This window comes from Temnothorax longispinosus, chromosome 1 (assembly GCF_030848805.1).
Source record: "Temnothorax longispinosus isolate EJ_2023e chromosome 1, Tlon_JGU_v1, whole genome shotgun sequence".
Classification (NCBI taxonomy): Eukaryota; Metazoa; Arthropoda; class Insecta; order Hymenoptera; family Formicidae; genus Temnothorax; species Temnothorax longispinosus.
In genome coordinates, this window is record NC_092358.1 from 28780980 (window position 1) to 28801252 (window position 20273).

The 20273-nt window shown below is 43.8% G+C and overlaps 1 protein-coding gene across 3 annotated transcripts in view; it reads left to right on the top strand.

Annotated features, from left to right (window-relative positions):
- Ipk1 (Inositol phosphate kinase 1) overlaps nt 1-20273 on the top strand; it is a 75201-nt gene that overhangs the window by 15240 nt on the left and 39688 nt on the right. For 2 of the 3 annotated variants that reach the window (XM_071796276.1, XM_071796279.1), the window contains exon 2: nt 13511-13563. The exons of the other annotated variant lie outside the window; for it this stretch is intronic. In XM_071796276.1, the coding sequence (XP_071652377.1) occupies nt 13511-13563 (53 nt within the window). The remainder of the gene's footprint in view (nt 1-13510; nt 13564-20273) is intronic. 3 annotated transcript variants of the gene reach the window in all.

Genomic DNA, 20273 nt, shown 5'->3' on the forward strand with positions numbered 1-20273 from the left:
TATAAATGGAAATATAGTTTTATCGATGATTTTAGAGTTAGATGCCCAATGCGACAATTTGTATTCCCATTTGTATCAATCAGTTTGATGGCGCACGTCCGTTTCACGTACACGCCGTACGTATATATACATTTTCGTTCAACGGACTGACGCTTGTCCGATACTCGTTCGAATACCTCGCGAGACTTGTGGCGACGTTAATATATCTGTTATCGATACCTTTCGACCCGACCGTGGCATCGTGTACCGCGCGCTCGGAAAATCGCGCAAGCCGGTTCCGTATATCGGTATACCGCCATCCGGAGTCGGAGAGTCCGGAGAGTCCGGAGACCCATCAGTATGCGTGCCTGCAGTGTGCGTGAAACACATCGCGCGTACGTGCGTCCCCGCGCATGTGTGCGCATTTGCGTCATGTGGGTTCGTTGTTTGTCCCGAGGGCAGAACGACCAGCTGTCTCCGCGAGTCTCGTTTTATTTGTGTCCCTTCGCCCCTCGCCTACCCGACGTGACCTCACCACCATCGCCACCACTCCTCTCCCCAGGCTCCACGCATCGATCGCCAGCATGCGTGTAAGCATCGATGCACTCCGCGCACGTAGGGAGTAAATAGTATAGCCGTGGGTACCAACCCAGTTATGGGTACGGCACGAGGATATCGGCAGAAGGAACCGCCCGTCGCGCGTCGACAAGCCTTCTTTCACGATAAAGCCCAAAATTACGATCGATTTTTTTTTGGCGTGGCTATCGCGCCTCGTATCTCAATGTTACATAAGCTACATATTCGAGTATCCGTTGCTATACGACGGATAAAACTTATGTCCGCTTCGCCCACAAATTACCCGTTATTCCATATGTTCGAAGGTAACTATGACCGAGTGCAGACTGCAACGAACTCTCACATAAATTAAAAATAAAACGTCGTTAAAGGAAGAAGTTGCTTGCAAAACCTCTAGTTCGTTGCTGTTCTGACTAACGATCCTATAGTATTGGCTACAATTTTTGCAGGTGCCTCGTATCTTTTCGTTATAAAACGTGCATCCACCTCGATGAAGCTCGTCCTCGTCTCGCTTTGGCCGCTTCGCAAAAATTACGCTCGATTTGTCCTAAATTAACTAACAAGTTGTAAGCCACTAAACTGGAAAACGGTCAGCGCCGTGCTCGTTGCTAAGCTCGAAACTTGCAACAGCTCATAACCGTGTTACAGCACCTCGCTTTTTTTTATCTCTAGAATATATAATAATCTTCGTTGAACACCTGGGGCACGAACCAGGTTGTGCAATCTTTCAACGTGTCGATATTAGCTACTCGCCTCCCGGATCACACTTGCTAAAAGCGTATACCAGGTTTTTTTCAATTTTTTTTGTCGAGTATAACGAAATTGCGGCGATAAAAATGTTACGGTTGTTGGATAAATAGGAATCGTTTATTTAGCGAGAGAGAATCATTGCTCGTAGAATTTTGTAGATTTCGTTATCTTTCGCGTACTGTGTCACGATGTGGAAGAATCAGATACTCGATAAAATATCGAATAAAGTGCGCTGATCCTTTTTCATATTAATATTTTGCGATTGATAATTAAGATGGAATAAACGAACGTGAAAATAGACGTAACGCGCGGAGATGGTACAGCGAATTGTGAATTATTGCGTCACGTATATGCCAACAAGTTAAAACGTATAGTCATTCTTTATTCACATTTACGCGCGAAGCCGCTGGAAAGAAGAACGAGAGCTTTACAACCATGTCCTTTGTGCGAGAGAGGGCATTTACAAAAGAATGTCGTGGAAAGGGAGAAGCAGAGAAGAGATAATCGCTTTGTTTGTACCTGCAAAAGGAATACGTCAATGTAAATATCTCTTTAAAAATCTAGAAACGGGGTATATTGATGCTCCGTCAAACTTGCTTCTTTCGTAATAACGACTTTACCCGGAAGTTAATTAACATTTTCGCGCTTGAAAAGCTATCGTAAATGATCATCTTGATGAGATAATTCCAAGATCGGGCGATGGATGAATCACGAGTGAAATACTGCGCGTTTTTTTTTCATCCAGACAATTTCTCGTTCTCTTATTTCCGGCGAGATCCGTCGGTCTTTTGTCTCGTAGACGAGCTTTAGGCAACCGAGGGGGGGATCGTGTCTGGTGCCACTTTGAGGCCCGCACAGTCCATTAACGACCAACATCTGGCCTGGCCCTTGCCAGCTGCCATCCGGTAAAAGGCAATCCACGACCAGCGCCTAGCTAGCGCGATGTATTTCGTTCAGATATTTAGGCTCGTTTCTCACCGCATTCGTTATTTCTTCGACAACATTGACGTCGATTCACAGCATAAAACTTATGGTTCTGAAAATTGTATTTTTCTCAGTACACTAACGTTACATTTAAAACATGAAAAACGCGTACTCGAACGATGAAAATTTCCACACCACAATCTCCGATTTCATCGTGTTTAGCTAAACGCTTCAGTTTAAGATCCACTCTCGCGTCATAACGCGAAAAGATTACTTTTGACTATCGCAAAGTTTATAGATCTTAAGTTTTATGATATTCCCTGGCGGCGCAAATTGCGCAACGACTGCGAAATCGTGCTCCAATAAAAATTTACTGCCTTGCGTGCAGTCGCGCGACGCGGATTTCATGTTTCGTTCGAAGGGGCGACAGAGTCGCGGCCGTCGAGGTGTCATTTATAAAAAACGAGGGAGCGAAACAATATAGCGTTCTCGTATTTTCTGAAATAGAGAACGTCTCCAGCTGCACGCACGTTGCGCTCGTCAGAGCTACGGATCGTGTGCCCACGATCTCCTCTCGAAACCGGTTGCTGTGAAAGAGGAATAGCGCTAGACGAGAAACACAATAATACGGTAATTTCCGTGATAAATTGTCGCGGATATTAAATGGTTCAGTTTCGATATATATTAAGGTGTTTCGCATTTCGCAACTATGATACATTTACGGAGCAAACATCGACAATGAGATGAAAAATGTCTATTAAGCTAAAGGCGAGTTTTTGATTTCGTACCGTAAACATGCACATTTGATTTCCAATAGTGATTTGATATCAATTATGCATCGTAACATAACGAATAATTAGTTTGCCCTCCATGATTAATCGCGTTGGCTTTAATATTGTAACCGGGAATACATTAGTAATTACATTGCTACGCGTTAATAATCATGCTTGGCCTCACGCAAATTGCAGATGTAGCAATAACGAGACGTAATTTGGTCTCCCGAGGCAATTAATATCGTCTATTTTGGTTTCTGGAATATTTAACGTTATTACAATTGATATCCGTTAAATTGTTGCCGAATTTACGGTATCTCGCTAGTCGCTTGTATATAAAATGCGATTCTTTCTCACGAATCACGACGCCCGCACCCGCGCTCGGTCGAAACGAGAGAGACACGCGTAAACCGGAGACAATAGAAATTGTGTTTGAATATCCAATAGCTCCGGTTTCCTCATTGTTCAATGGGGATAATCGCGTTTTATTCGTATTATCTTGTCGCGCGCAGGCCCTTCGGGGGTGGCTGCCTGGCTAGCTGTCGACTCAGGGTCTTCATACAACGGGATTAACTTCCCTTGTACGCCACAAAAACAGGTTCTCCCCTCAAAGTTCTCTTTCATGGCCGAAGCGGACTCGTCGGCGGTCGGCGGCAGCGACGGACATTTTATCGTCGCGTTCGTAACTCCCGTTGAAAATTTTCTCCCGTTGCGTTTTTTACGTTACGTCATATTACGTACATGGATACTACGCTACGATACGATATTCGCGGCGCGGCTCATCCACTACGTGGATTAGTCACGTAATGGGAAATTCGGTGTGGCGCTGACGCTCCATCTCTGGCAATAATCGCCCCGTCCGTCGGCTAGCCCAAACTACTTCTCTCCAGTACATTAAGCTAGATTACCGCAATTAGCTGCACCGCGCGTGTAAACTTGCTGGTGCGAAGCGTTTGGCATCTGGCAGCAGATACCGATAACAGATTGCGGTCATACTCGCGAGTTACATGCAGCCCTATCGCTTCGATAGCCCACGCGCGCGGAAAAAGTCGTTTCCTACCGAGATTAGGTACGAGTATTTGCACACGCATCTGCAGCAATTCTGTGAGCGCGAAACTGCACGGGACTAAAACTGTCGTTGAATTAATGATCATTGTGGTCATCTCGGTTTTTTTTAACTCACGTTTTCTCTATTAGAAGACCACTATGCATTGACGTTAGCATATCTGAATGGGAATATCGGCGAATCGCGCGACTATTTGCAGAACTGGAATTTTGCCAGAAAAAAATATTTACGTTAAAGCAAAATATTCTTTTATATTTTTAGAAGTGGCTAAATTCTCGAAAGCAACGAAACTCGTACTCATTTCCTCATTATGATTTGGGTGATTATAATACGAATTAGCATAATGTGAAATTTGACCGAGGAGATAACGCTTCATAAATTTATTTCGATGTAAACATCGATTTGTATTCAATAGCTCCATCTATAACGAGCTGCTGATTTTAATGCCATTCGATTTAAATCGACTTCGTTAAAGGCGTCCTTAGGCGAAGCTTGTGTATTAACGGATCATCATCATCGTCATCATCGTCTTCCGCTTTTTGTTTACGTGAGAACTTAGATAACTATTTATTTAAATGACTAATTGTAAGAATAACTGGACTGCTGGTTACTGTTTGAGAAACAACTATTCATACACGAGTACCGTTTACTCATATTATTTGATATTTGTAATTATGGCTTTAATATATATTCTACTCTGTTAAAGAAAATATTTTTATGTAGTCGCACACGAGAAACTGTAATTGTAGTTTTGTCTCGACAACATATAAATTTGGACGTGGTACATAACGTGATGGTGCGCGTGGTTTGACTGGTACGAAACGCGGTTTTCACTTCGAGATTGCCACACTTTGCGCCTCGCCTTGAGACGTCACTGTTTTTAAGCGGCGAAGACGGGAGTCCGACCACGTACGTATTATACGACACTTTAATATTCAGCATGAATTCGGCAGATTTTCTTGGAGGCGCCCAACGCCAAGGCACGCCTTTGACATTTCGTTGGCTCTTGAATATAAATCGGTATTATCTGCGCGATTAGTTGCTATCGATCGTTAACGCTCTTCGAGCGACCGATGGCGTATATTGTGCGGAAAAAAAATCACTATACATGAGGCGAAGAAACGAAACAGCTGTGCTGAGTGAAAGCAGAAACAGGCGAGGGGTTCGGATGTCCACGCTTCGGGCCGTCACAAAATCGAATCGCATTTAGGCGCGATATCCAGTCGCGTCACGTTTAATCGGAGAGAATATTCCTATCCTCGGCGACTTCATAAGCCATACGTTTATGGAAACTTTCCTTAGCAGCTATCTCTAGAAGCTACTTTCTTCTAACGCGGAACTATCGTAGTAAAAAATAATCGCGACATTCGGTCTATCTTTGATTTCAATCTGCATCGCCGCTTTTTCGGATTTGTTCTTCAAATTTATAACTTTTCGATAAGCTATCTATTGATAAACGTAAACGCGTTATCCATTTTTATGTTGGCCATGATTCGACGCGATCGCGTTTACCGGCTAACAAAGTCGTTTTTAGCGCTAACGTAAGCGTAAAAATTATCGCCTGAGCGCACAGTTACTGACCTAGCTTAATATTTCTGGCACAGAGAGAAAGAGAGAGAGAGAGAGAGAGGGGAGGGGGGAGAGAGAAGAACGAAGTATTTACGTCGTCGCCCTTGCGAGCCGCGTTATTTTGTTTTGTAATTTCTCCCGGGTCGTACTTTTCCTCCTCCGTCTCTTTCTCTCTGTTCAATCGTGTCCAACGCGCTGTGCGTCTCGATGACGAAGCGAAGCGAAGTACGTTCGCGATGCTAATCTAAACGTAAAATTTCACGCGCTGGTATGCAATCGACGGCCTAATTTAGTCTCCTCACTCCGTCGGAATAATTTACGATGCGATTGGCTCCGCTATTTGCTCTTGTAATCGTTTCCATTCAATTATCCGCGATGCCGGATGCCGCGCGTTTAGCAAAGGACGAGCACGGTTCAAAATTTTGCCTCCGTGTGAAACTTGTCAGTCGAAAAGATATAAAGGCATTTCAGTATTTGTCGCGGTGATTTTACAGTAGATCAGTAGTAGAGAACAAGAGTGAGTTAAAAGAATGAGCAAGATGGAGTCATATTTCATAAAGTCAGCTATTTTGGCTTTCGACAATAGATAAGGTTCGAGAAATGACGAAGACGATGATGTAATCGGAAAACTCTCTATTTATCTATAATTTTTAATGAACTCTAATTTTAATGACTCACCGTGTAGAGAGATATTTTTAGAAAGCAAATTTATAATTGTAAATTCAAGGGAATTTACATAAAGATAATTACGAATTATATTCGCCATTATAAAAAAGGTTTACACACTGAAGAGAAACGCATATACTGTAGTGAGCAGACGCAATTTTTTGGAGAGAACCTAGTATTCTTTACAGAGCTTCATTCTTCGTACGTCTTTTGTCCCGTCTCCTCCATCGTCGGAAGATTCATCTTGCTCGAGCAAAAAAATGTCTATACCCCCTCGTCTTAGCGAATGCGTCAGCTAAGTTCAACCCAAACATGCTGCAACATGTTCAGCCTCCTCTATACCGTTTACTTAAGTATACGCCAGTTCGGGTCACGGTCTTGCTCGCAGATCCGCACCGTCCGTACCAGTCTCTTTCCCATTGTGAAGCACGATCTCGACCGTTTCGTCGTAATCTTCGTCGTGAAAGGTTATCACACGATCGCATTGTGTTCGCATTTTGCGCCCGGAACAATCGAGCTCTTCGCTTCGTGAGAGGAAAGCGTGCGGCAAAATGACTGGATATTGCGAATACGTACGCCTACTCTCTCGCTTTTTAATTAAGTTAAACGTTGCTACGAAATTGAGGCTTTGTTCGCCGAGCATACCCGAGAAGCGTAGCTGAAATAAAAAAAAAAGATCACGAAAAATGAATCAAAATGAAGCAACGATTATGCTCGAAATTCCTAACGCCGATCTCTCGGAAGTCGCCCCAGCTATACCTACCTACACATCTTTCATGTATAGCACAATGAAATTCCTTTATTCTGCAATCGAGATACTTATTCTATTCTAGATTCTCTCTTGAATTCATGCACTCATTATAACGGCATACAGACAGAATGAAAATATTGCGCGGACAAAATCAATGTATAGACCAATTGTAGAGTGAGAAAACGAGCGAAATACATGACGTAATGCATGTATACAATTTCATGTGGATAACGAAATAGTGCAAAAGGAGAATTCTATTTAGTTAATTCGTGATTCAGAATAGAAGAATTTGGTTGTAATTTTCTTGGTTTGGCATCGAGTGCCCTTTACGACATGGATTCACAATGAATTGGTAAAGAAAGCATTGTCCATCACGTGGGTTCGTCACCCCCGACAGATGTATTTCTTAAGGGTACAACAGCGAAACATCACGAGATCCTACGTAGAAATTCCCTGCTGTTCGACCTTCCCACGTCCTTCGTTTTATTCATTTTCGGAATTTACGCATCTTTTCTACAGCGTGGCGGAGATTCCTTCGACGTCAATGGATACTCACAATCAATCTCAATGAGGGAAATTTTCTGCTTCTTCCTCCTCATCTTCGTGCGTTTAATCGTTTTTTTTCTTTGTTAAACAAAATTCGTGATTTTTCCACATAATGGTAATTTTTGTATTCACTAATTGTAAGTGTAATTTGCATCATGTAATTATGTTTTGTCACGTTGTTTCTAGCCGTTGCGTGGCTCTATTTGTCCCGAGCGCCATTTCCCAATTCAATAAATCTTCCTTGTTCTCTCTCGCACTTGCTCTCGCTCTCTCACTCGCTCTTGTAACCGTGACCAGAACGACGCGCAAAGGCAGGAAATTGGAAATGCAAACGTTGCAAGGAGCTGACGACACGAGCCGGGAAATTGATGTTTCTCGAATCCCCGTGCCACCATGGTCCTAACTTTACCTGCCAGGATTCGAAACGCCGCGCCGTCGATCCATCGCGTCGGCTAGCCGGAAGTGAAATCCTCTCCAAGTACTCTTTCTCTCCCCCGTCTCGATCCTCCTGCATCCCAGAATGACTTCGTTATTGGAACGGCGAATTTGATTAAGGATGTCGGGACTCTCCATCGCGGCCGGAGGATCCCTCCCTTCTTTTTCGCAGATCAATCCTTCTTTCTCGTATATCCAAATCACACATTCCTCTATTCTTTCTTTAGGTTCCTTTCTATTGCCCACCTCTTTCATCAGCGAAGCGTTTTCATTTCTGCCGATAATACGAGTTACCGTCGTCGTTGCTTTATTTTTAAATTTGAAATATATTTTTAACAGTTACTTTAAAATGTGACTTAAAATTGTATTATGAAATACATATTTTTCGTACGCGATAATTTTAAAAACATTATGGTAGCCTATAGTGAACAAAATCCCTGCTCAGCGTTTTTATTAAATTTTCGTTGAATTAATTTCTTTTTCATTTTCTATTTATATAAGACTATGCGTTATATAGCAAAGTGTATGTATACTTGACTTTAAAATGAGATAATAATTAGCACAGAAACGTGATTTTAATTCACGTTACGCGTGCTAATATGGAACTTTAATTCACGTTGCGTTGAATTAAGCGGAATTTTCACGGTACGAAGGAGTTAATTGCCGGTTTTCCGTTATGAATTTCCCGTCGAGTCGAAAGCGATCGTTCTTTTTCGCATTTCTCTCGAGATAGAGAACGAGGGAGGGAGGGGGAAGGAGGGGGGGGGGGAGAGAGAGAGAGAAAGAGTCGTTTTAACTGCGAGTTACAGCGAGCTTTGACGCTAATGACCGTCTAAGTAGATTTAAACGTATCCCGCCGTTATGCGTTCTACCGCGCTGCACATCGCGAACGTGTTTTTTGCAACCGTCGCGCTGCGGTAAATGCCGCTTCCATATATATAGCGCATATCAAAAGACAAATGGTCGCGGCGACCAGGGATCGCAACAAATTCTGTGGCTGAACGATCATTTCTCGCGGATACATGCCGCGTTACTTTCGCAACTCGCTCTACCAGAGGTTCGCTCGCCGAAGCAATACGGAGTAAAACGACATTGTCGTGAGCATCGGTGCACCAAAAGGTGCGGCGTCCGAGACACTAATCTCTCGTTACAAAACGTTACAAAGGGCAGGCGGGACACGGATTCAAAAAGTTACTCGATACCCCGGACAACCTGTTCGTGAATAAACCTATTCATTTCTTGCCATTCTCGTGGCACCTTTCATACGTTAAAAAAAAGATTCTGCTTTCATGTAAAGTTGTATCTCTCCTGCTCTATGGTTTTCCACTTGTTCATGATGTTTTAGTCGCACCGTATCTTTAATTCGATGATCAAATATTGTTGCTATCGACACGGTTGCCCGACATGCGCGCGCGTCGTCTGTGTCAAACAAACACGGTGATAAAGGTTCGGCGCTTACGCGCGTTTTCTGTGATAATAAATTTGTACGCGCGTGTTTTATAGCACGTACGAAAACGCGAGAGGATTCGTTTGATCTTTGCAGCGCTAGCATCTCGAAAAGAACGCCTTCGCGTAAAAAAGGGAGATAGCGCGCGATAAGAGCTTCTTACATTTATGATCCCCGAGCGCGGTTCGATGGAATTCAAGACGTGACGCGGGGCGAGGAGGGTCTTGGCGAAAGCTGTCGAGATCAACTTTAACGGTAGCTTAGCTGAAGAGCAAGTATATACACGTATCTGGACAAAGTTTGTAAATTATGAAATCGTGGCGCGTCAACCTCTCTTCAGAGTGTATACGTAAAAGGATATGAAACGACACGTCGGCGTCGCGGTGCGTGTCATCAATTCGAGACGCGATAACCGCTTCCATCGATGTTCGGTATCATCATTATCGTCGCATGTTTTCAGATTTCCGAATCGATTGTTACCCACGGGCGTTTCTTCCTGGCGTATATGCAAACGCGTTTTTTGCAATCACGCAATACAGGCGCACGCTATCGCATGCGTCCGCGCTAGTATCGCGCGCTTGCACATTTTACACACACACATATGCACACGCACATCACACATTAACAACGTATAGGGGGTATATAGGCTTCTTATACGTTTCTCGTATCTTGTCTCGTCTCGTCTTGCCATGTTGTTTTCGTCGAGGGGGCAGACCTCGTGGATCTCTACTTCTCAACTACGTCATAAGTGTCTATTTATACTCCGACGCAGCGTTAAACGTATACAGGGTGTCCCGCGCGATTCGCATTTATAGCTTGCACTTTGGCGCTCGTAATCGACCGGCGGAGGTGCATTACATTAAAAAATATGACGTACTTGTTAATGTGGGAAGCGGAAAAAATTGCTGTATAGGGGACGAACAAAGTTTGCTATGGTTAAATTTATGAGCAACGATAATAAGCAGATAAATTTTAAAGTAAATGGATCCATAAAGAAAGCGCAATAATGATAGCGACGTTTAATTTGGAGATTAATTTATGGGAAACTTTCGCGTGCGACAGGCGCCACTTTGTATACACGTTCTTCGTGAATGAACTCGGCACGGAGTATCCGGATCTTCGCCGTACCGCCTCGTGAAACGTGTATTCACACTCCACACACACTGTCGTCGACGGCAACCCAGACGGAATTTCCGTTGCCACGTTCGTGATTTACTACGGGACTCTGACGTGTTTACAACAAAATTGTATCAAATACTCAGCAAGAAAATTCGCGACGTTCGAAGGGAAACGCGACGACGCGACGCGACGCGACGCGCCGATATTGACTCGGACGGTCTGCATTTAAGGCGGTCGGGACAAAGGATTTTGCCGTAAGTAATAACGAGTACGCGTGCACGAAGTATCCGGTAGATTGCCGTTTCCTGGTTAGGTTAGGTTTCAATCCGGAACAATTTCTGACGAGGAACGGAATAAGTACGATCCGGTAAGTGCATTAACGCGAACCATATTCGGTTCTCGACATCGTACAGCGTCAAGCTCTGTCATCACTCGAGGCCTGCAATCTGCGTGAATTACGCGCCACGCAGATTACAGGCGTGCGTGGAGAGACGACGGACATTTATGCCGGCATATATGGCAAGCCAGAACCGAGCGAAAGCTCATTTTCGCTCGATGAACGAAGCGACTGTGATAATACACAATAATTTAGAGAGCTATGCTTTATTCCATTCTATTCTTACGTCGCGATTCGAATGTTTTCTGCATCTCTTTTTTTTTTTTGTTTTGTTCATTGTGGAGCGATCCGTTCTACCTTGCCTAGCGCTTCCTTAGCCGGGAAATGATCTGACATTCTCCAACATCGTTAACAACCGCGAAAAAAGTCTCTGCTACGATATATCTATCCGTTAATGGATAAAGCCGTTGCCGTTTATCGCCTTTCCTTCGCGGAAAGGTCTTTTGTTCTACTCTTACGCCATTACCCGTAAAAAACGGTCACAAGTCATAATTAAACAAAACTAACGGTACATTATATAAAAGTGCATGGTAAGTATCGCCAAGATGTGCGCGATGCAGCTTGAATTTACTGTTAATTATGGGAGCTCTTAATTATGAGAAAAATAATATGGTCGCGAAAAGAGGGTCATTGGCGCGAGAATACGTTTCTCATTGCTTAAAGTTGTCTAAGCCGGTGTCATTAGTACATACAATCGTTTCCTACGCACATTCACGTATCAGACGAGCTAGTAAAAAAAATCACGATATTTTCAAGTGTCACCCAGTTACGATAATTAGGGTCAAAGAAATTTATCTGTAGCATTAATTGCACAACTTCGTAGAGCGCCTATTGCATGTCGGCCCGTCGGGACGAGAATTCGCGATACATTGTGCCGACAATAAAATCGCTAATCCGCCGATAAACGCATTTGAATCGGGGCCAACTATTTATAATTCCGTCGGGATGCTTCTGAGTTATAGCCGCGTACGACATTGTATGTCCGCGCGATCGATCAACATCCACGTATACGTAACGCCACGAAATTTGAAATACATTTTTTTTCCTTTCGCTTAAATTCCCAATTCGGTACATTTGTGCATAATATTTTATTAAAGTACTCGAGTAATTGAATCTATTTTGCACAGTAATTGGTAATTACGGCACGTGTTGTGACGTAATATTTACGCAACGCAAATATCGAGGGTCTCGCAAATGAGCTTGCAGTGACAATAACAATAATAATAAGGATAATAACGAGATATTTAATTGCTGCTCGTTAATTATGCAATTTCCATGAAATCAAAATTGTTAATTATCTCTTTTGGTTTTTCTCTCCATTTGCTTCTTTTGCGACCAAATTGCGCAAGTGCGTTACGCACTAATTCTAACAGAATTACCAAGACACAATTAAAATGTGTTATTACGCAGCACGCGCGCGACTACACAACATGGAAAAGTACTAAATAACCAATATTTGAAACGAACCAAAAAAACATGTAGATGAGAGGAGCGGAGCAGTTGGTACAGAAGCCATCTATTTTTAGAAATTTGATTTTAGGCTTCTCCTTCGCGCTCATAATGGCGATCGGCCATCGGCCGCGAAAACGGCACGGCCGACACAGTTTCCGCCGTCGTGCGTTTCCACATGTGCCGTATGTGCGTCTCGGGGGAAAAGCGCGGCGAACATATATGCGCGAACAATGAAATTATACGGTGAAACTGATCGATTTTTCAGACAATCGAACGGATGTGAATTACAATTTCAAAATCGTCGTTAAAATGCATGAACTTTCGCGAAGACGAGGACGATGACGATGACGGCGACGAGAGAGCGACGACAATAGTACGAGAGCACTGCTGGTCTGAGAAAAAGGACAAAGGACATAATATTTCTTACTCAAAATCCACAAATTAATAAATGTTTACTGATAAAAATCATAAAAAGAAATAATTATGGAGTATTTATGTTTTTAGAGTTAATGTCAGAAACGCAATATTGTATATTTTCGTCTCGCTCCGTTTGTTGTTGTTACGAAGTATTGATAATCCATAAACGGCCACTCGTACGATTTTAATCAAATTGTGACGGAGTTGTTTTCAATTAGCATTATTCGAAACGGACACAGATAATCAAAGTCGAAAGATCGCGCCGAAGATTTACACGCGGGTCGAAATTTAAATAGTAGCCGTCCTTCGTTCGCTTCTTAGCACCTTGTAGCCATAAGCGGCGCGAATTCTTGCCGATCGATTTCTTTTCTATGTCAGCTACAGAGTTGCGATTACGGGTTTTTTCCATCGCTGAAAACATAATGCGCGTCAATATGTAATCTTTCGCGAGATCGGACGAGCGGCTGCCAGTTGTAAGACTGTATTAATGTGTTCGTTCGTCCCCTGATAACGCAAATACCCGTAGATTTGCGTCGTAATTTCAATGCTACGTGCAAATTATCGCGGTAGTTCAATACGCCTTTATTAAGTTACTTGAGTCGAAAGTAACGAAATATAATCAAGGCTAAAATATTATTTGCAGAATAGTCCGGCGGAGCACCATTCATCCTTGGCTAAGACGTAGGATGGCCGCGGGTGAGTTTTTTTTGTATTGATTCTTCATTAGTAACACGTGTGTTTTGTGACGTAACAGATATTGTACGTGTGTACATACGTATAGTCACAGTCCATCTCCATGTTTTTACTTTCTTTGTGCTTTTAAAATGTGGTCGAAAGCAAGTTTGAGGAAATTTAGAGATTTGTTTGTTCAAAAATACTGCATAAAATCTCTGTAAATCATGAAACTTTGCATACAGCGTCTCGGTGCGAGAATTTATGAAAAATACGTAATGCTTATCAATGGTGATTAAGCAACGCAGGGATCCCCGTCTCATTATTTAAAGTTTTAAAGATTATTATTTTACATTTAAATGACATAACGCGAGACAAATCATTTATTTTCACATAAAACATTCGATATTATATATTATGTATACGAAGCGTAGATAACGATACTGCATGGAAAAGGTTTTATCGAAAGGTTACAGAATAGCTGCTGCGCTACGAATGTTACATAAATACATGGTCAAATTAAGGGGAAAACGGAAGTTGTAAATAACAACTGCAGAAACTCTCAATACCCGTTACGTTACAATTCGCCGAGAGCTATACAGCTCTAGACAATAATATACGATATAAATAATAGCATAGCTCGGAATTATCGAGAGCTCGCCACGTGCGGGTGATACGCGCGTTCGCCACGTGCGGCCGTTACACGAGGTACGTGATCACGTTGCGTCGAGGTATCGATATTAGTGGGGAAAACGCGGAGAAGAAATTTTCCGACGGGATCGACGCGCGGCAAGCACGTGGTGGGTGGCGAGTGGCGAGCTGCCGCCAGCATCTCCGTAAATATAGACGGGGAATTTTTCGTCAGAATTGCGTGAATAAACACGCGCTGTCGTTTAAGGTCGTTTCGACAAATAATCTCGTAGGCTAACGCCTCGGTGAACGTGATAATACCACGCGAACGACGCGACGTCGTAAACGGCCGTCGACCGAGATAGCGTCGAGATTATGCGTGAGGCCTGTTCGAATACTGTGAGCGATTTGCTTTTTCGACCGCTCGAATAAATCTTGATGTGTAATCGCACGAAGAAATGTAATGAGCGCCCGTTTCCTGCCGCAGGTGAGATTTCGGTTCGGATATCGATATCGCAATAATCTTCCGTACGTCGAACGTATCATAGACATCCCTATTTACGTTCCGAGCTTACGCATCGAAATTTCCCTCCGGGTAAAATTGTGTGGAAAAAAGAAAAACGGTGTGCGCCATTTAGGCCCTAAGCCCTAAGGCTTCCCGCGGCACCGCGCCGCGTGACGATGAAACCCACGAAATTGCGGGGAACCTGACGAATCCTGATCCAGACGCGAAGCGGCGTGGCGGAACGAGAATGCTCGTTTCGAGCGAGAGAAGCACTCCGGGTCCGATTCCCACCCTCTCTCCGTTGTCCTTTTATTTCCCCGTTCCTCCCGACCGTTCGCCATCGTTCGTTCGTTCGCTCGCTCGAGGAATCGGGCAGAGAAAAACGTTTCTACGAACGAATCTTCGGCCCTCGAGGCGTAACGCATTTTTCGAGATAGATGCTTCTCCCGTTTCATCCTTCGAGCCTCATTTAGTCGACGATCGACAAAAGCAATCTAGATTTTGAGAGATCCGTTTAGACAAAAATTTTAAAAATGCTATTGAAAAATTTCGCAGAAAATTTCGAATTATCGGTCATCGTACCCGATGGATCAAAAGCAGTTCGTGAAAATCTAAAATCTTCGTCTTCTTAATAAACCATTAATCCTGATTATATTCCTGTCGTCCATTGGCAAGCGATCGATGCCGCGCTGAATAATTCCGCGCTTCGACCCGCGACCCGCTTTGTCGTTCCTGTCCGGCGTTACCAACGATCGACCGTACCGTCGCCGTCGCCGTCGCCGTCGCCGTCGCCGTCGCCGTCGCGTCGTCGTCCTCACGAGTTTTTCTTTCGCGAAATGACTTCGGCCTCCTTCCGTCATCACAATGCGATTGAAACGACAAGCGGCGAAGGAATAGGGGCCGTGGGAAAAGCGGTAAAATACGTCGGTAGCGCCCGGCGCGGCGCGGCGAGGCGAGCTCGCGGAACCTTTTGCTCCATCAAGTTCGTCGACCGCCTCGATGCACTCAACACGATCGCGCTGTTTTTCTCACTTCTTCTTTCCCTCATTACTCGGGGTAAATCGCCGGGAAGGTTTCCGCGCAATCTAAAGCCCACGAAAGACAGAGAGATGCGTTAAAATGCAAACAATTCGCAACGCTTTATTTGTAACATTCTTAAAGTTAGCTGCGTCATCTCGAGTCGTACGATGCAACGATTTAATTTACCTACGAAGAACACTTTACTAAGAGATAAATAGACTGTCACAGCATAGACTCTAAGCCGTATCGCGTCATGGCGTTCTTATTGACCGTGCACGTCGTCGACTTTGTTTACTAGTAAACTGTGAACAACAAATTGACGGTAGTCGTTTTTCTCGCGCGTCAATAGGTAGCCTATCACGTCGTTTTTTTTTAGCATTTTGTTTAAAAATAAATTCTCCCCGCGGGATTGAATCTGCGACGGCGCGGCGCGACAGGCCTGTCCGCCATAAAATAAACACGTGACGCAAATGAGGCGCGGGAAGGGTTCGCAATAGGTCACGGGCTCACGTGGGGTGTGAATGGCGAATTATTAATAATAAAAATTGATTGCTCCGAACGAGAGCTTGTTCCAGCCAATCTCCGCGGATGACATAATCGAATCCTCGAAACGTTAATCGAACGATCTCGCGGTGCGGGATTTCGTTCGCCGATGCCGCACAGTTGGATGGAAATATCGTCTTCCGCCAATAACGCGACGCAAAATTTTATTTTCTCTATTATTCAGCGATATCCAATTAGATCTCTGAAGAGCATTTCAAATGTGGTATGCACGCGCGAAATTAGATTTTGAGTTTTTAAGTATTAACGTCTACGGTGTTTAATTTTTAGCTTATCTCTAAATTTAATATCGTTTAAACCAAACATGTATGTTTCGCATATGTTATAATGAAACTTTCTTCGTATTATAAATGTTTCATTCTCTCTCTCTCTCTTTCTCTCTTTCTTTCTTTCCAAACTCTTTCTTGCGTCATTGTACCACGCTTCTGTTTACATAAATCATAGTGCAACCGACAGCGACTCGTAACCGACCAATAAAAAGTTTTTTCTTGCCAAGTTCTTGACATGTTCTGACACGTAAGAAGTAGGTTAATTATTTTTTATCTTGAACATAGTCTCTTATCGATCGCGTGCGGGCCGTGGAAATTTTTATGCGATCGTTTAAAAGTGCCGCTGGCGGTGCAATTCTTCGTCCGTTCATCGTCATTCTATACTGGCGCTCGAAATAAATTCTTACATATGCCGATGCATCGCATCGATGTCGCATAAATGGAATTGCGTCGCTTTCCACGCGTAACGGAAGCTCCCGCGATTGAGCGCTACCGTCCGCGGTATATTTATATCGCGAATTTATATCCCAGGATTGCATTGTGTCGATATGTCCTTTACCTGAAATATAATTCTATATTTATTACAAATGAGCCGTTGTATCTCCAGCTCGTTTCACGTCCGCGTTCTTCTTTCCGCGTTCAGCGAATCAAATATTTCGATTTTTCATGCTTAAGATGCAGGTCCGCGTATAGGGATGCGAAGAAAAAAAGAGTTAGTGTCTGTTTCTGCGACTGACGGTTGACACACGCTTGCTGTCGAGTGTCGAGCTCGTTAAAGGCGAACGTTAAATCGCCTCGTATCGTCGCCTTCGCAAAGTTCGCTTCGGACGAATACGAGCCAAGGCTGAAGCAATATAACGGCAACCGGTGCCATGCGCCCCGGGAACGATGATTTGTCTCCTCCTGGTAGCCTTAAGAGCTTTCGTACGAGTTGGAAATCATCGCGTTGCGCCCTACCCGCTTATTACTTTAAATACCACCGGCGCCGCGTATCGTTGTACTTTTGCGGATTACATTATTATGTACCGTTCGTGTCCCTCCGATAAAGGATAATTCGCCTCTACGTTCGGCTCGTGCGTATAAGCTCTGTATATATTTTACCTGTAATTTATTACATAGTCTTTATAATTGGATGAAATGACCATTGTCCAATTATAAGAAAAAGGAAAGCAAAAAGAGGGACAAGATTTATCATCTTCCCCGTGAAAGGATTCCTTGGAATAAAAATATACACAATTTCGCTTTACAAGGAAAGATAATTGGAAAATAGATTCTTGCGAGAGAGAGAGACATTGTTGAGTACCGATCCGACTCGCTCTCGTGCACATCACGTTATTGCAACACTTTTAATATTCGCGGAGAACGGATTATTATCACCGTTATCCATCCTGATAACGGGGCCTCGTCCTCTCGAACGGACAGCGCGGCGGTGATTTTTTACCCGCAGCTCCTTCGGAGAACGAGCGCGTTCTCTCGTGCTCTCTGGCCTCTTTTAATTGGTCACGTTCTTGAAAATTTTGCAGACGAAAATTAATTTTCCTTCCGTACGAGAGATATTCGACGGTAGACAAGGCGAGCATTTCTCGTCGCTGCATTTTTCTCGCGTTTATATTTGTTTTTAGCAGTTTATTTAGAAAAATGTTCTACGTGCCAGGAGAGACGCGTGACATATTGAAGATTATGAAAAATATATACAAGAGATTTTCTGGTTTGCGTGTGCAAAATATGGTTAAAAAGGAAATGTTTGTACATTTCGATAATTTTGGAAACTCTACGAATCAACAAAATGTCCTTTTCAAAATTCTTGACAACATTTTCCAGATCGAATTGTCATGCACGAATAAAACGAAATAGAACGAGCGAGTTTCCAAGAGTTCACGTTTGCGGCAATTCGCTCGCCGCTATTTTTACCTATAAGTGTATGGATGAGGAGAGAAAGTCTGGTATCAAAGTATACGTCTGCGATTCCACGGGACACTTGATTGGTCCTCACGTTTTAGCCGATTGTATCGAGCAATGCCGTGATACTCCGAGCGCGCGTCGAATAGAAACGGGCGATTAATTTTGTCGGGTAAGCGCTCGACATATCGAAACGGGAAACGTCGCATTGGTCGAAGTGCCCGTCCGTTAAAATATGTTTTTCATAATTGCGACACGTGTATTTTGTTAGCATCTATGTTTATATTTAATGTACTTTATGAGAGATATTATACAATTTTATAACACGTATACGAATCTTTTAAATTAATTATACGGAAGTTTATTAGGCCGTTTAGCACTTAATTTAAAAATCTGGAACGCATCCGTCCGCGCTTGTTAACGAAAATTCTGCCGTGCGCGCGCAAAAAAAAGGACATTTTATACGATGCCAACTTTTCGCTACTTTTTCAGTCTTTAGCACGACGGAGATTATATTGTTAAACCAGCTGTGAGAGAACCGGCGCGCGGCGCCGGCATTTATGATACGTCGCGAATGCAGTCACTCGCGATAAACGTCGTTCTTAAACTTATGTAAATGGAGATGAATACCTTGCCGGATAATTTTTCCCCATCTGAATTTTCCTACAGAACGATATGACATACTGTTAATTTCACAACAATGATGTTTACCGTTGAAGAGGTCGAATTCGCGCTGAGCAGTGGCCATGATCAAGAATGATTTATGACTCAAGCGGACAAGTATCGTTTTTCCGAGCGCGGTTTTGCGGATCGAAGGCCACTATTCGCAAAAAGGCGCGTCGTTATTTCAGAGATCGGCCGGGCGGACACGGAGCAGGGAGAGAGAGAAAGAGAGAGAGAGAGAGAGAGGCCAGAGGGAGGCAAGGGATTTATGATCGAACAGGCGTCCGATTCATTATTGCAAAGTTTGCGATATCGGCGGTCGCAGACTTTACGCTGCGAATACATGACGGCGACTGAGCATCGTTTGTGATCGGAGTATAGAGAGGAGGGGAAGAAAAAAAAAGTAGAACGACGAGTTTCCTTCGGACGATGATAGTTGAGGAGAGAGAGGCCGGGGTAGAGAGAAGGAGAGAGAGGGGAGAGGGAAAGGGATATTCACCGAACAGTTATCCGGCCCTGATGCTGCTCGGAGCTCGGGCTCCTTCGATCGGCGCGGTGGCTGTGGTGGCGGCGGCGGTCGCGGCAGTCGGCAGATCCATTTTCGATCGCTCGAGAGAGATCGAGATCTTGTTTTCTCTCGGGCCCCCAATGCTCTTTGGCCCTTGACTCCGCGAATCTTTATTTTTTTCCAGCTTGAACGCTACGAACGATTGCGAAAAACGAGGGAGATTTTACGAGCGAGTTGCAACAATGTGTCAAAAAGTTTACAATTACCAGATGCGAGTTTCAAGCGATAGCGACGAATACGAGAGGGCGAATCAGACTGTTTACGAAACGACATTTCATAATATCCCGGTATCTTTTACACGAGAGAAAAATAATTTTTTTATCTGAACGCAGCGCGCTTAACGATCGTTCGGTTGAAATTAAGCAATCGATGGTGCGCGTCATGGCGAGCGCAAAAGGAGCGCAGAGGGGCCGAGCCACCCGTCTATATCTCCGATACGGCACCGGTCGACTCCATTTCGATCGGAGCGCGAATTCGTTGACCGTGGATAGAGGTTGAGCACCTCGCGATCTGCCGTTCAAAGAAAAGTAGGATGGTTCTACAAAACAGTTAGATGGCCCTGATGTTAGCAAATCACCGAGCGATCGTGTCTACATTCGCATTCGCCGGCGATATTATA